Genomic DNA, 14,153 nt, shown 5'->3' with positions numbered 1-14,153 from the left:
AATTTTTCATTCATATATCAATAGTGTTCTAGCAAAGAAAAAACAATTGTTGAACAGTTTCTACAAAAATGTAGAAACTGCCCACAAATCTGTCTCTTTGAATTTTTCGTGCAAAATGATGTTTGTGACAGTGATAGAGAAGATAAAGTTGATATTAAAGAATTTTATTTCATCATCTTTTGTCCAATTTGACAATAAAAGCTGCGTCCTGCCCAAGGGTCTAGATAGCAGAGCATCCCATTTGATGATGCTTGGACTATGGATTTTGTCTTTTCAGGAGAATATGTTATCGCAGGATATTGTTCTGAAAAGGTAATCCGACGAGAGATCAATAGACTGTCACAACCCAGTTAATTGAACAAGCTGGGAAAATGAATTCATCACAGACTAGATATAGACAGATAGAAAGATAGATAGATAGATAAATAGATAGACAGAGCTCTCTTTTTCACCATTTCCATGTAGAGAAATTGTGGTGATGAAATCCTTAAAATTTGGATGTGGTGCACAGTATTGCCAACAAAGAGGGACTCGTTCTTTGTGTGTCTCATGACACCACAGACATGCTGTGACTTTCCCTGAGGTATAGATTTTGATGTAAGGTCTAATCAGTGTCTTGGTGTGTTTCCTGACGAAGCTCTTGGGTAAGTGGCAAAATATCTTTAAAACAAATCTGGCTGCATTTTACTGAGTCCAATATCCCAGGACCCAGAAATTTTAGACAAACAAATATCCACATTATGTCCTCTTTATTCTTAATATCTGATTACTTTTTTTCCAACACCTTTTTGACCATTTTTCAACTCTCGTTGTCTGTTTTTTGTCTGCAAAACTGTCTGTCAGCAGTGTCTGTGTGTGTGTGATAGTGAGACAGAGAGCGTTGGTGTGTCTAAGCTTCTCAGTTGTGTGTACACATGGTTAATTCCCCTGACAGATTTTTGCACACATGCACATGCTCTCACACACACACACACACACACAAAGTGGTCATTCCTGCCTGCATCAGCATTGTATTGTTGGAGGGAAGGGCAGGATGCAGAGGTAGAGGATGAAAGGAGGATGGACAGATTGAGTGAAAGAAAAAGTTAAGAAGGAAGATAAGAAAACCAATGCTAGAAAACAGAAACTAGAGAAATTAGTTATTGTACACAAGGTTTATTTCTCTAATAAATTCTCAAGCAGAGCGGAACATTGTCACACAGTCAATAGAGTCAAGAAGACATGGCCCCAGTGGAGCTAGCACTGGCACATGCCTGCACACACTCACTCACACACTCTTTGACACAGCCCTGGTGGAGCTAGAAGTGGGTAATTAAAATGTAAATATTGATATTTTATCATTTGAAACAGCTCCACTGCAATGCTCTTAATGTCACTCCATCTGCCGTCTCCACAGAGACTTGGGGTTGCCCTCGACGATCGACTGCCCCCACCCAAGCAACCCCGCCACGGCAACAGCTACAACACTCGACAACCATCTCCGTGTTGCCACGTTTCCATTTTGGGTCTAATTAAGTGTTAAATATTAGCACCCGCAACCACAGAGGCAGCACACACCACACATGCACACACAGCGAATACAACACACAGTCCTCCTCTCCTCTGCTGTCTCTCCCTATCACGCACACACACACATACACACACACAAACTCACAGAGCACTCATCTCCACTACAGCAATGGGAAGATTTTAAGTGTTAATCTTGCAGTGCTGCTGATGGTGTCTAATGTATGCAATTAACAGTCAGCCAGGGCTGAGGGTTTGGTAATTAGCTGGCTGTTCACACTGATTAGAGGCTACCGCAACCCTATGACTGCTCCACTCTCCCCGAGGCCGCACAGAGAAAAATGGGGGATGTGGTTGAAGGAGAGGGGGAGGGTGGAAGGGTAAAGAAATAGAGAAAAGATATTTTGGCCAACAATATGAGAGGGGATGAAGGTGAAGGTGATTACGCAGGCTTGTGTGTTAGAGAAATGACTGATTTTGTATCAGATTCATTCCATATTTGTTAATAAAACGTCGGTCCGTACTGTCTATTATTACTTGACTATAACTCAAAACAAATGCAGACACGGTTGAGTCAAACAGGCATTATTTTTTTTACAATAAAATAAGATTAACCATCAGCAAACCTGACCCTAAAACTGGTCTTCAACAAGACCGTTTCAGATTACAAGCAACACCAAATCATGTAACAAAGTAAACAAAGCAGAGTGACTTTAATTGTTGAGGGACTCTATTTTCACTTTAAATAATTCAACTTAACCTGAACACACACAAAAAATCTGACCAAAACCTGACCCAGATAGAAGTGACAACAATTTATATGAACAAATTTCATACTGTGAGAACATGAACTGAATACTGTATTTTTGAGAAGAGAGACATATGGAGGAAAGATGCTAAAATCAATCACTCACTGTCTTGTTTTTGGTACATACAAACAACAAGACACTGAGTATAGAAAACATAGCGGCACATTAGCTTCAATATCCCAGAATGCAGAGGATTTCTGGTCTATTTACGGGCTCCCAGTTCATGATGGTCTGCAAGTGGTTTCAAATACAACAGTGGTTATAGCACCTGATTGGGAAGTGTTCATTTTCAGTGGCCTCAGTTTCCTCAGTCTTTATGCACCCAGTGGAGATAGACATATCACTGTGCATGCAGCAAAACTAGTGGAAAGAGGGACAGACACACAGGTCTGATACACTGGTAGGATTTTGATAGAGCAAAGCATAGTAATCTTTCTGAAAATGAAAGATAAAACTCAATTTATGAAATGCACTTTCATATAGTATCATCTCTATGTATTGTATTGAGCAAAGTGTCAATACACGTATGTATACAAGTGTATAAGAGTGTGTGTGTGTCCTATGTGTAAGTGTGTCTTTAAGCCCTTCTAAATTAGCTGGTTCTCTGGGTAGATTTGTTTCCATCTCGTTGCGCATCTCTGTGTAATTGGGTCAGCTGGTGGATGTGTGTGTGTGTATGTGTGTGTGTGTGTGTGTGTGTGGATCTTGTGTGTGTTGTTTCAGCATGGCCAAAGCCATCACAGGGGGTCTGTGTTCATTTGGGCTGGCGTCTGGCCGTATGGTACAAAACAGTTTGAGGTGTGCACGCAGACACACACAGAAACACACACTCAAACATACCCTGAAAAAGCATCACAAGGGAGCACTTGCGTTACACAGCATGCAACAATGTGCCCAGTAAAACAAATTTAAACACAAACATGTACAGAAAGTGGTATGAGAGAGAGAGCACTGGAGCCATGTAACACAGCGCATACAGAACAAACAGACACACACATGCAGGGCAGCGATGTGCTGGTAACTGCTGGAAACTTCACGTGTCCTAATGCAATCTCTATCTCAGTGGGCCAGGAGACTTAAATCTGTCCCCTGCAGAACACAATACGTGTACACGCTGCACATAGACAATCCTCTGTTCTCCTCTCAACTACAATCATAAAACAGTTTACAACACAGTTATCATTCCTGACTGAAGGAAATACCGCTTTTAAAATCCTTTCTCCTGAAACGACAGTATTCTTTCTCCTACGGTACACATCTAGATTCCCTAAGAGTGGTTAGTGTGAATTCAATTTTGCTGCATTGTGTTACATTTCTGTGACAATGTGTGAAGCTTATTCTTACTCTCTTGAGTTTGTGAATCTTTGCTGTTACATTGTTGAGACAGACTGAGAAGTTTCTTGTTAAACGTGTCCCGAGGCCATGATCATATAGGACAGAGCACAGTGTCATTGGTGACAGAGTAAGCAGGTGCTCAAAGTGTGCGAGGCCCACTACAAGTATGCAGATGGACCACCATATGTATTCATAATATTTGTTTAGGGCTATAATTGCAAATTACAGCTACCATGTCAGCTTTTCACAAACATAAACACACCGTAAAAGCAAAGAAAACATGGCTGAAATATGGTTATTTGAGGGTAAGATTGAACATGCATGTTTTATTTTTTTTAAATGTCCACTCAAATACTCTCTCTAATATATAGAGGCAGGCAAAACCACTAAAAGCAGCTTCAAAGCAGATTTAAAAGGTAACCTGTGGTTGAGATATAATATGACAAAGAAGCCAAATCATTTCCATGTCTATAAAGCTACTGGCCAGTTAATGTTTTATAAAACCCAGAGCCTAAACCCTCATGCTGGGTGACACTGACTTAATATGTAACACCACCAATAACTACTCAGCTTGTGAAGTGCTTTGGAGGTACAAATTTCACTAGTACACACAATGCGAGACAGACTGCCCCGGTGCTATTTGCCTATTCTGTCCAAGCTACAGTCTCACGCTAGGTTCAGTGGGTAGTTGGTTCATTCAGATCAAATGTAGTCCAGTAACTCTGAGTTAACCTGCTTCTCTGCTGGCAGCACCATGACCATGTAAACACACATTCTCACTGGGACCCTCTCTCTCTCTTCCTTGTGTGCTGTCAGCTCCAATGCAGGAAAGGAAATTGAACCAATCCAACAATGAAAGAGGTGTTGTCAGTGAAAATATCTTTTTTTGTGTGTGTTTATTATTTCTTTGTTATTCATGTCAGTGTTTTTGGCATCAGATACACAAACTTTCCAGAGGAAATAACATCCAAATGTCTACTAAAAGTCAGAATCCTGTTTTTCTCTTCAGTGATAGTATGTTAAGACAAGTCGTGTGTTAATAACTGGGACTAGATCAGTATTGCAGCCAGTTTTCACACCTGTCACATTAATGCACACACACACAGGCACAGAATAGCCTTCTTTGATTCATCAGTTATAGCAGATGTACATAGACACTATAACACAGACTCACGTGCACATAGAAATATCCTCACAAATGCCACAAACTGTACACACACAAGTGAGCAGGTACTTATGAGCATCACAATCGGCTCTCACTGGTTCCCATTTGCCCTGTAACCACAAGAAAACAAATATAGGCCTCCTGGATATGTGTGTTTGTGTGTGTCTGTGCAGCAACTGGGGCGTGAGAGAGGGCTATCCTGTGTGTGTGTATGTCTGTGCCAGACTGTTGTGCGGTCTCCGGTGTAAACGTGCAGTCAGGACTCATTTGGCAGACAAACAGGCCGCAGGGTGGCTGGGGAATCGACGTGTGTTTGTGTGTTTGTCTTTATGTGTGTATCTGATAGAGCAAAGGGAAGAGAAAAAAAGAAAGAGAGCGCGAGAGCAAGCAGTGGAGGTTAAGTCTGCATGACTGCACTGCAGCCTCTTTCTGTCAGGCCAATGTACTGTATGGCACACACACATACACTCACACACACACACACACATACCTACGCACACTCTCTTTCTCTGCACCTTCATAGATACAGTACAATCGAGTGCACTCATATTTTAGCAGACACGCCCAAACACAAGTACACACACAAACACATATATAGATAGAGATCATTAACTTGACCTCATGCGCCCCCTACTCCTTATCAAACATTATGTACACACTTGTGTTTGGTAAAAACAGAATTAACATCCAACCCTGTCGCCAAAACCTAAATATATTACTGAATGGTTTTACCAAATGGGAGGAAGCATAAATGTTGCCTGGGTTATTTTCATTGGCAACAGATCCAGTCCAGGAAGTGTTACATTTCTATCCAGCATGTTTTAGATTCGTTTCATATATGACCATTTTGCTTCTCTGTAGATCCATTCATTACAATATTGTCTCATTGCGTAAATAAAAAATCTTGCAGGTTAGTGGTATATAAAGGTAATTTTTAGGAGACATGGTGACACGTTCACACTCTCACATCAGGGAAAAAGAGAGCACAGAAGAGGAGAGGCTAGAGGCTGTAGATTCCCCTCTTTAATGCAACTGGCCCTGTGCACACAACAGGCCATATTTGAATTCAGTTAGATGGTATTTTTGTTTAGATATTTAATGTAGACAGCAGAGCAGATGTGAAAAAATAGAAGACTTGTCTGTGCCTTTGGAAAAAAAAATGTGTAAAATATAAAGTATTCCGTACTTCAGTTAACCCTGAGAAAAGGGTAAACTAACAACTAAGACCTGCTCATAAGAAAAAAGCAACAAGCCAGAAGTAAGCATATATCCAGAGCTTTAAACTTCATGGTACTTTACTGTTCATTCAGCTCAGCCCACCATCACCATAGTTAACAGCACACAGGCTCAAAAAAATACACACACACACACACACACACACAGTCGTACTTCCACACATAGTAAGATGCCTTATCAACAATGGGCAGAAAGTAAATGTAATTAGAGCCAAATAAGGAACCTTTGTCAAGTGAAATCACAGGTATGAAAGAAAGGTCTCCACCCCTCCCTCCATTACCTAAACCCCCACCCCTTCCCCTTTTACTTTCTTCTCTCCTCCATCTCACTCTTTCTCGTGCTCTCTGTCTCTCTCTCCATCAATACCTCTCTCTCTCCATCATCAGCACTAAATTCCCATTGATGTTTCTTTTCTTCTGCTGTATCGATCGCTTCATGAGAAGGAGGGGAGGAATGGAGGAAGGGAAGAAGGGAGAGATGGCGTTATCTGTTAATTAATTTGTCCTGAAGCCGGCCGCCTATTAATCAGACAGATAAGAGGCATTGGATGGCTGAACGGTGCAGACAGGCTGGTGGGGAGGAGAGGGGGTCGGGGAGGCACGCATACACACACACACACACACACACAAACATGCAGAAGTACACACAGATAGAGACACACATGCAGAGATTCACAGAAACATTATGTATGGGAATGTATGCATACACACAGAATACAAACATGCTGATGAAACAACAAGCCAGCACGCTCACAATACAATTATGCACATTCAAATACACAATATACTGTAGGCATGCACATATTCACACATAGACACAAGCACACACACACACACACACGTACACACACAAACCGCATCCTGATAAAAATCATTCATGTACCTCAATAAGAAAAGCTGCACTTTCAGCTCAATAAATTAATCACGGGGTTTTAATTATTGGTGTTTCCTTTGTGTGTGTGTGTGTGTGTGTGCGCGCACATATGTGTGCATTTTATGTGTAATTAGGAAGGAGATTTGTTGATAGGGTGTATGTGCAAATTTACAAACAGCCAGTCATGCAGACATGTTTTTTGATAACATTTTTTTTTTTACCTTGCGTGAACTTGTGTATTTGTGTTTCTGCGACTCTGTGTGTCGGTGTGTGTGTGTGTGTGTGTGTGTGTGTGTTAATTTTAGCAATGCCAACGCTTATTTCCCCTGCCCATGATGAGTGGTGAAGTCCCAAGGATCCCCTAAAGACATCTGCCTCTGTATATGAGATGTGTGTGTGCGTGTGACTGTATGTGCATGAAGACCCCCTTAAGAAATTCACCTCTAATCCCTTCTGATGATTTCATTAAGTAGAAGAAGACACTGCCAGTTGGCAACGATACTGCTCCCTTCACTGTGCCGTGTGTGTGCGTGTGTGTGTGTATCAATCATACACATTTGGATTCATTCCAGTGTGTTCCTATGCATTTATGTCTATGCATAAGTGATATGTGTGTGTGCTGCAGTGCCCACAGATGTGTCTATCTGCAGGTGTGTGTGTGTGTGTGTGTGTGTGTGTTGAAGATGTTAACAGTTGTAGATAGAATGCATTAGAGCACATTACAAATAACAATAGCCTGCAACCTGGACATAATGAGACGCCTGCCATTACCCATCAACACACGGAGAGATAAGAGGCCCTAACGCACAGGCACACACACACACACACACACACTCTCACACACAGCCTACCATCTCAAGAGGAGTCTCATCGCAGCAGATGTTGTTGAAGAAATATCTTCCTTCTCATCTGCGTGCTCCTCCTGGCAGGATGCTCCTCCAAAACACACACAAACACACAACGGAGGGCTGCGGCAAGGTCTGACAGGTGTGCTCACATGGGCCACTGTCTATGAAGGCTTGCACACACACACACACACACTCACATATAGGCAGACAGGCAGGTGTGAATGGACAGGTGTGTGAGGAGAGGACAGCTGTGAGGAAAGGTGTGAGTGGGCAGGTGTTCCATTAAAGAGATAGACAGACAGAGAGATAGAAACACAGAGAGGGAGAGACTACAAGCGAGAGACCGGTTCAAGTAAAAATATAATCGAACCATATGAAATGAAGAAATAATGATACAAAGGTCATTTCATTATGTGTGGTATCTTCAAAGGAAAGCAATGTCTAATACAGGAAGTGAAGATAAACAAGACAAAAGAGCAAACGAAAGGCGACTAGTAGAAATGTGAAACCAAACAAGACTGAGATGTATCAAGACGGATGGAGAAATAGTGAAGCCAGAATCAGACACACAGATGGTCGGTCGTAGACAGATACTGACAGATAAAAACGCACGGATCGCGATTGGAGAGACAGACAGATATAGACGTAGGCAAATAGAAAGACATAGATTGACACTGAAGAAAGCAGGAGTTTTGAGGCCATAGCAGCAATTAGTGTGTGTGTGCGTGCGTGTGTGTGTGTTTGAGAGGCGCAGCCGCGATGACCAGCATTGATCCATGGAGGTTGTGTCAGGGGGAGATAAGGCCTGCCTTTCCCAGGAGAACAGCCCTGGGCGCAGGGGAGAGAGGGAGATGAGAAGAAGGAGGAGTCCCCTGGTCAGCTGAATGGATGGAGGGAGGGTTAGGGAAGAGAGCCGTTTTTGACCCTGTCCACTTCAAAACAAGCTTTAGTCTCTTTTTCCTTCATTTTGTTCCTCTTGAATTCCTTAGTTTTACTTTATGTTCAGTTACTTTACCAGCACAAGTGATTATGAGAAACGGTATTGATAAATATTTGTCATTACCAAACAATAAAAGACACATATTTCACAAGAATAGACCAACACATATTTTCCAACTTGTTTATGACATACAGGATATAACATTAGACGTTGCTTTTCAGCTCATTTTCTTTACAGCAAAACAAAAAACAGCTTACCTCTTTTCAAACAGTTTTAGAGCTAAAAATCTGAATTAACGATTCTTTCTCTTGCTTTTCTTCTCAATCTTTGCCAGGTTTCTCTACGCTGTCTTTGGCAGATCAGATGAGTCTACTGCAAAGCGCATGGATGGAGATCTTGATCCTGCGTGTCGTGTACCGCTCACTGTCTTTCGAAGACAAGGTCAGTGTCTTTGGCTTTATGTTTGTTTCTTGTTCTCCTTAAATATGTCAGTGTACTTACATTTATTTGCTGTGTTTCTCTTTAGTTGGTGTATGCTGAGGACTACATAATGGACGAGGACCAGTCAAAGCTGGCTGGACTTCTGGACCTGAACAATGCCATCCTTCAGCTAGTCAAGAAATACAAAACTATGAAACTAGAGAAGGAGGAATTTGTCACTCTCAAGGCCATTGCTTTGGCTAACTCAGGTTTGAAATTCTTCACTCTCAGCTGATGTTTTTGTCCGTCTGCACATCTGCGTTTGTGTGAGCACATGACTGGTGGAGAAAGAGTTAATCCAAGGAATCTCCAATCCCATGGGACTCATTTAAGCTGAACCATCAAAGGACTGATTTCAATACTCTGCATCCAGACACACACACACACACACACACGACTGCGACACATGACACACACATGACATGACGCGTACTTTCACACACGGAGAAACGTACTCTGTAACAACATCTGCAATTGTCAAGCCTGTTAAAGCCACTAAGAGTCATCTCATCATACTTTAATCGTCACACATGCCTAAAATCATTTTACACACACACACACTCACACTCATCTTCAACCAGAAGCCCACCTCACACCCCCAAACAAAGTGGCGATCCCTTTTACAATTAGCATAGTCGTCTCTTCAGATGCCTGTTAAATAAGGTGAAATCATTAGAACCCAAAGTCTGTCGATAAAGCCCCCTCTCTGATGTGTCCAGCTGCATCGACAGCTGACTGACACACACACGCACACACACACTCTCACGCACACACACACACACACACACGCCTTCTTCCTCCCATGACCCGTCTTTTGAACTTTGTCTTGGAAGCCGGCCAGCTCTTCAGTACTCTTTAATTACAAGGGGGGAGCTGTCAATACAATGTGTTTAAATGGGAGAATGCAATGGGAGAGCTTTGAATAGCGAGGGAGGGGCCTTTTGTTCTGATTCTGCCACCATCAACACACACACACCCCAAATCGTTCACATAGACACACACACAAATACTCACACACTTTGAAACATGCCAATTTCATCATTCTGACATATATACAAACACACACTTAAACATATAAATACCAGTGTGTACTTAAAAGCTTGCTCATACACATATAGTACATAGTGCCATGCACATGCAGAAAATATTGACATATTGTTTTCCTGTGGGTTATGTGCGACAATCAATGTCTTGGCTCTGCTGACTGGATGTGTGTGTGTGTGTGTGTGTGTGTGTGTTTGATGGTGCTGTTGACTGAAAGTTGAGAAAGCTCATTGGTTCGGGCCAGCGGGACCACAGTGATGCTGACGATGATGAATTATTTGACAAACAGGCGTCTGGTAGAGAGAAACAGTGGTTTAAACTGCAGTGCAACAGATTTCAAAAGCATAAATGTGAAGTTAGATATTGTCCACCATTGCAAGGTTAATTTAAGATAAGTTAATATTTCATGACCTTTGTAAATATTAATAGTTAGTGAAAACAGTCACAGAGTAGTAATATTGTATGGTTCTTTGGACAAAGTTACAGAAAGTACACAGTTTTATTAGGTACATCAAGCAAGAGCCCTGCAACAAATGCTAACATTGTTAAGCTTACATTGTTCAGTTTTAGTTGTCACTCAGTCAGAGAGGTGCTGAACTAGACCTGCTGATAATGGTTATTTTCCCCATCAATTAATCTGTCAAGTATTTTCAAGATTAATAGATTAATCGGTTAGTCTATCAAATGTCAGAAAATAGTTCAAATGCCCAAAAGTCCCAAAGTGATGTCAAGAACCAAAGAGAAGCTGGACCCAGAGAATGTTTTGCTTTTTTACTTGAAAATGACTTAAACAATTAATCAGTTGGCAGATAACTGCCACTTATTTCATTACTTAAATTAACTTGTTTAAGCTCTAGATCCAACTCTCATCATTTCTGAGTTGATGGTGGTTTTGTATAGGACTGTATTCAGCCACATTTGCATACATAAAGGACACAGTTGTACCTACACTGTATATAGTCATTATTCTTGTAAGTAACATATTAGGAATATCACAATATCAGGATACTTTAAACATGAATAAATGTTAGCGTCACTGTGAGGCTGGAGAGTTAGCAGATTAACTGACAGTCAAAATGTTCTACCACAATATACATTTATATTGCTGAACTCTTTCTGAAGCTGCCAGTTTGTCACATTCATTGATTGAACTCAGAAAATATCCAGATAAATCCTGAGAGTGATTTTTCTATCCAAAGTCTATCTCACTGTAAAGAAAAGTCACATTTGAAACAGTCTTTCTTTCTGCTGATTGAAATCGAAACAGCTGATGTCCAAATAAGAACTTTGCATCATTGCCCAGACTCTCTAACTGCTTTTCAAGACAACAGAATGCTAGCATTAGCATTTTGAAGGGCACTGACACTAATTAATTCACAGGATGCTAATCGTCTGCATTAATGAAGCCAAGCCTTAAGAAATGTTAGCAAACGTGCCCCACATGTAAAGACAGCTAAACTAGCCATGGGAAACAGGAGGCGTGTGTGTGTGTGTTTGTGTGTTTGTGCATAAATTCATGTGCATGTGTGCATTGTGTTCCATGTTAACACGTGTGTTTTAACAGCCGAATGTGCTCGTGCTCATTAACGTCTGCTGTTTTACTTGTGAGTGTACTGTGGGTCACTGCACAGGCAGCAGCCATGTCTACCGTCTTAAATACTAAACACACAATATTAATCAAAAACAGTGTGAAACTCATTAAACTTTTGTTTAACTTATGCTCATGATAGGCTGAAATTTAGGAAACCGCTTTTCAGAAATCAAATAAAGTAAAGAGGAGAAGGGAGTTTGATCAACATTAATACTCAATAATTTGTACATTTAGTACATTGTGTGCCATTTCTTCTTGTTACTTTACAGTAAATACAGTACACATTTTGTATTATGTTTTCATAGATGCTTTACAAGGGGCAGAAAAATATTTGGACTGAAATTTTTGATGATTATACTTTTTTTTACTGACTAAAAATAGATTAGCAAAACAGTAGTCTATTTTCTATGTAGATTAAATTGTATGTCCTGTGTGTCCTAATAAAAATATTAATTTAGGTAATTTAGATAATATATTTTCCTCTTCCGTCACTATTACTGCTCTCTTAGCTAAATATCATCAAGCAGTAAAGTATGAGTCGGCCACCCACTCTTTTTTAAACCAGGAAAAAGTAGAACATTTGAGAACCAATAGAAGCTGAGTTTTCTATTGATCCCTATAGAACAAAGCCACTGACTGGTCTGGTCCTGCATACTGATACATGCATTACTCTCTATAGATCCAGCCCTGTGTATTCGATTGTGTGTGCAAAGTGTGTCACATTTTTCTGTCTACAAAGTATAATTTTTGTGTTTCACTTGCCGTTTAGTGAACATTAGTGTAAGTTTATGCTCTCTATGCCACAGTTTGTCACTGTCTACTTTACATGTATTCAACTTCTGTGCGTGTGGATGGTGTGAGCATCTATGTGTATAAGAAATACACTGTGAGAAGTATTTGGTTGGATCACAAATCATCATGTATTCTACACTAAAGGCCGAAGCTGGCAGACAAATAAAAACACTTCACATAACAGGCTCCTCTACAAAAAAATGCTTTATTTGAATCCACCAGTTACATTTAACACACATATCAACACTTTCCAGCAGAAGCCCCCAAGATGTTGATATAAAAGTGACCCTAAAAGAGAGAGTGGAGAAAGTAAAAAAAAATGAAATTGCTTGGTGATAAAAGGTCATCCCAAAACCCTAAAAGTAGAGTTTGTACACTAATAGTATCATGCACACACATACGGTATGTTTTTAACGGACAGTGTCACATCCATACTTTGTGTGCATGTGTGTGTCCATGTGTGAAAAACCACATCCCCTCTACAGCTCTACTTTATGTGTACATGTGCAAGTAGGTGTGTGTGTGTGTTGGGGTGTGGCGTGTGGGGGTGGCCTATCAATAGTTGCCTTGTGATTATTATTTAACATGCATGTAGTCATTGATCGGAGACATTGATCGGAGGTTGGGAGCTAAAGGCCAGCTCACATTAAGACTTTGCCTCCCTAAGGGGCAATATGGAGCATTATTATTGAGGGACATTCTCAGCCTTTACTGCTGAAACACACCTTACATGCCAGCTCACAGAGAGATTACAGATGTGTGCAGCCAAATACTTATGCACACACACACACACACACACACACACACACTCTTAGGTGTTCATGCATCTCTCCATCATTCTACAAGTCTTTTTTTTTCTCCGCCCACACGTCTCTCTGTCCATCCATTCATCACACCCACAGATCCACGCTTTAAAGACAGAGAAGGGAGCAGCCCCTGAATTTAAAGACCCATGCCTGAGTTTAGTTTGATTGTAGTTTTAGGATCTACATTACAAAGCAATGTTAAAAAGTATACCAGCATATTCAGCTTAAGACTGTTAAATAGAAATGTTAACACATAATTATACTTTCAAGGTTTAGAAAATAAGCTTTTTGTACAATTCCTTCCTTAGTCTGCCACATAAAACACTGATGTTTTTCACTGACATGTATCCAAATGCAGAAACATATACTGCACATCGGCCTCATGCATCAAAATTACATTTCACTCTACAGTACAGACCTGAGTCACAGCTTGCAGTAGCATTCCTGCATTGTTTCTGTTGGGATTTTGGATGGCGTCTTTAGCACCTCTCCCCTCTGTGGCACTGAGCAATAACACAGCAGACAGAGGGGGCACAGACACTGACAAAGACACATACTGTTGTAAATGTAATCCAGACGAGTTGTGGGAGCTTTCAAAACCTGCTTGCCTTTTATTATTGGAAAATCTAAAAGAAAAGTATTTGTGAAAGGGTGCATTGCACACTAGGAGGCTGATACCTGTTTTAACAAGACAGTTTGTTCATTTACACAAATTTATTTGAACAGCA

General features: G+C 40.8%; 1 protein-coding gene across 7 annotated transcripts in view; it reads left to right on the top strand.

The window, feature by feature from the left end:
• esrrga (estrogen-related receptor gamma a) overlaps positions 1 to 14,153 on the top strand; it is a 184,250-nt gene that overhangs the window by 163,550 nt on the left and 6,547 nt on the right. For all 7 annotated transcript variants that reach the window (XM_067592714.1, XM_067592696.1, XM_067592705.1 and 4 more), the window contains 2 exons: positions 9,047 to 9,153; positions 9,239 to 9,401. In XM_067592714.1, coding sequence (XP_067448815.1) covers positions 9,047 to 9,153; positions 9,239 to 9,401 — 270 coding nt within the window. The remainder of the gene's footprint in view (positions 1 to 9,046; positions 9,154 to 9,238; positions 9,402 to 14,153) is intronic.

This window comes from Thunnus thynnus, chromosome 1, assembly GCF_963924715.1.
Source record: "Thunnus thynnus chromosome 1, fThuThy2.1, whole genome shotgun sequence".
Lineage (NCBI taxonomy): Eukaryota > Metazoa > Chordata > Actinopteri > Scombriformes > Scombridae > Thunnus > Thunnus thynnus.
This window is presented reverse-complemented; position numbering and strand designations above follow the sequence as displayed.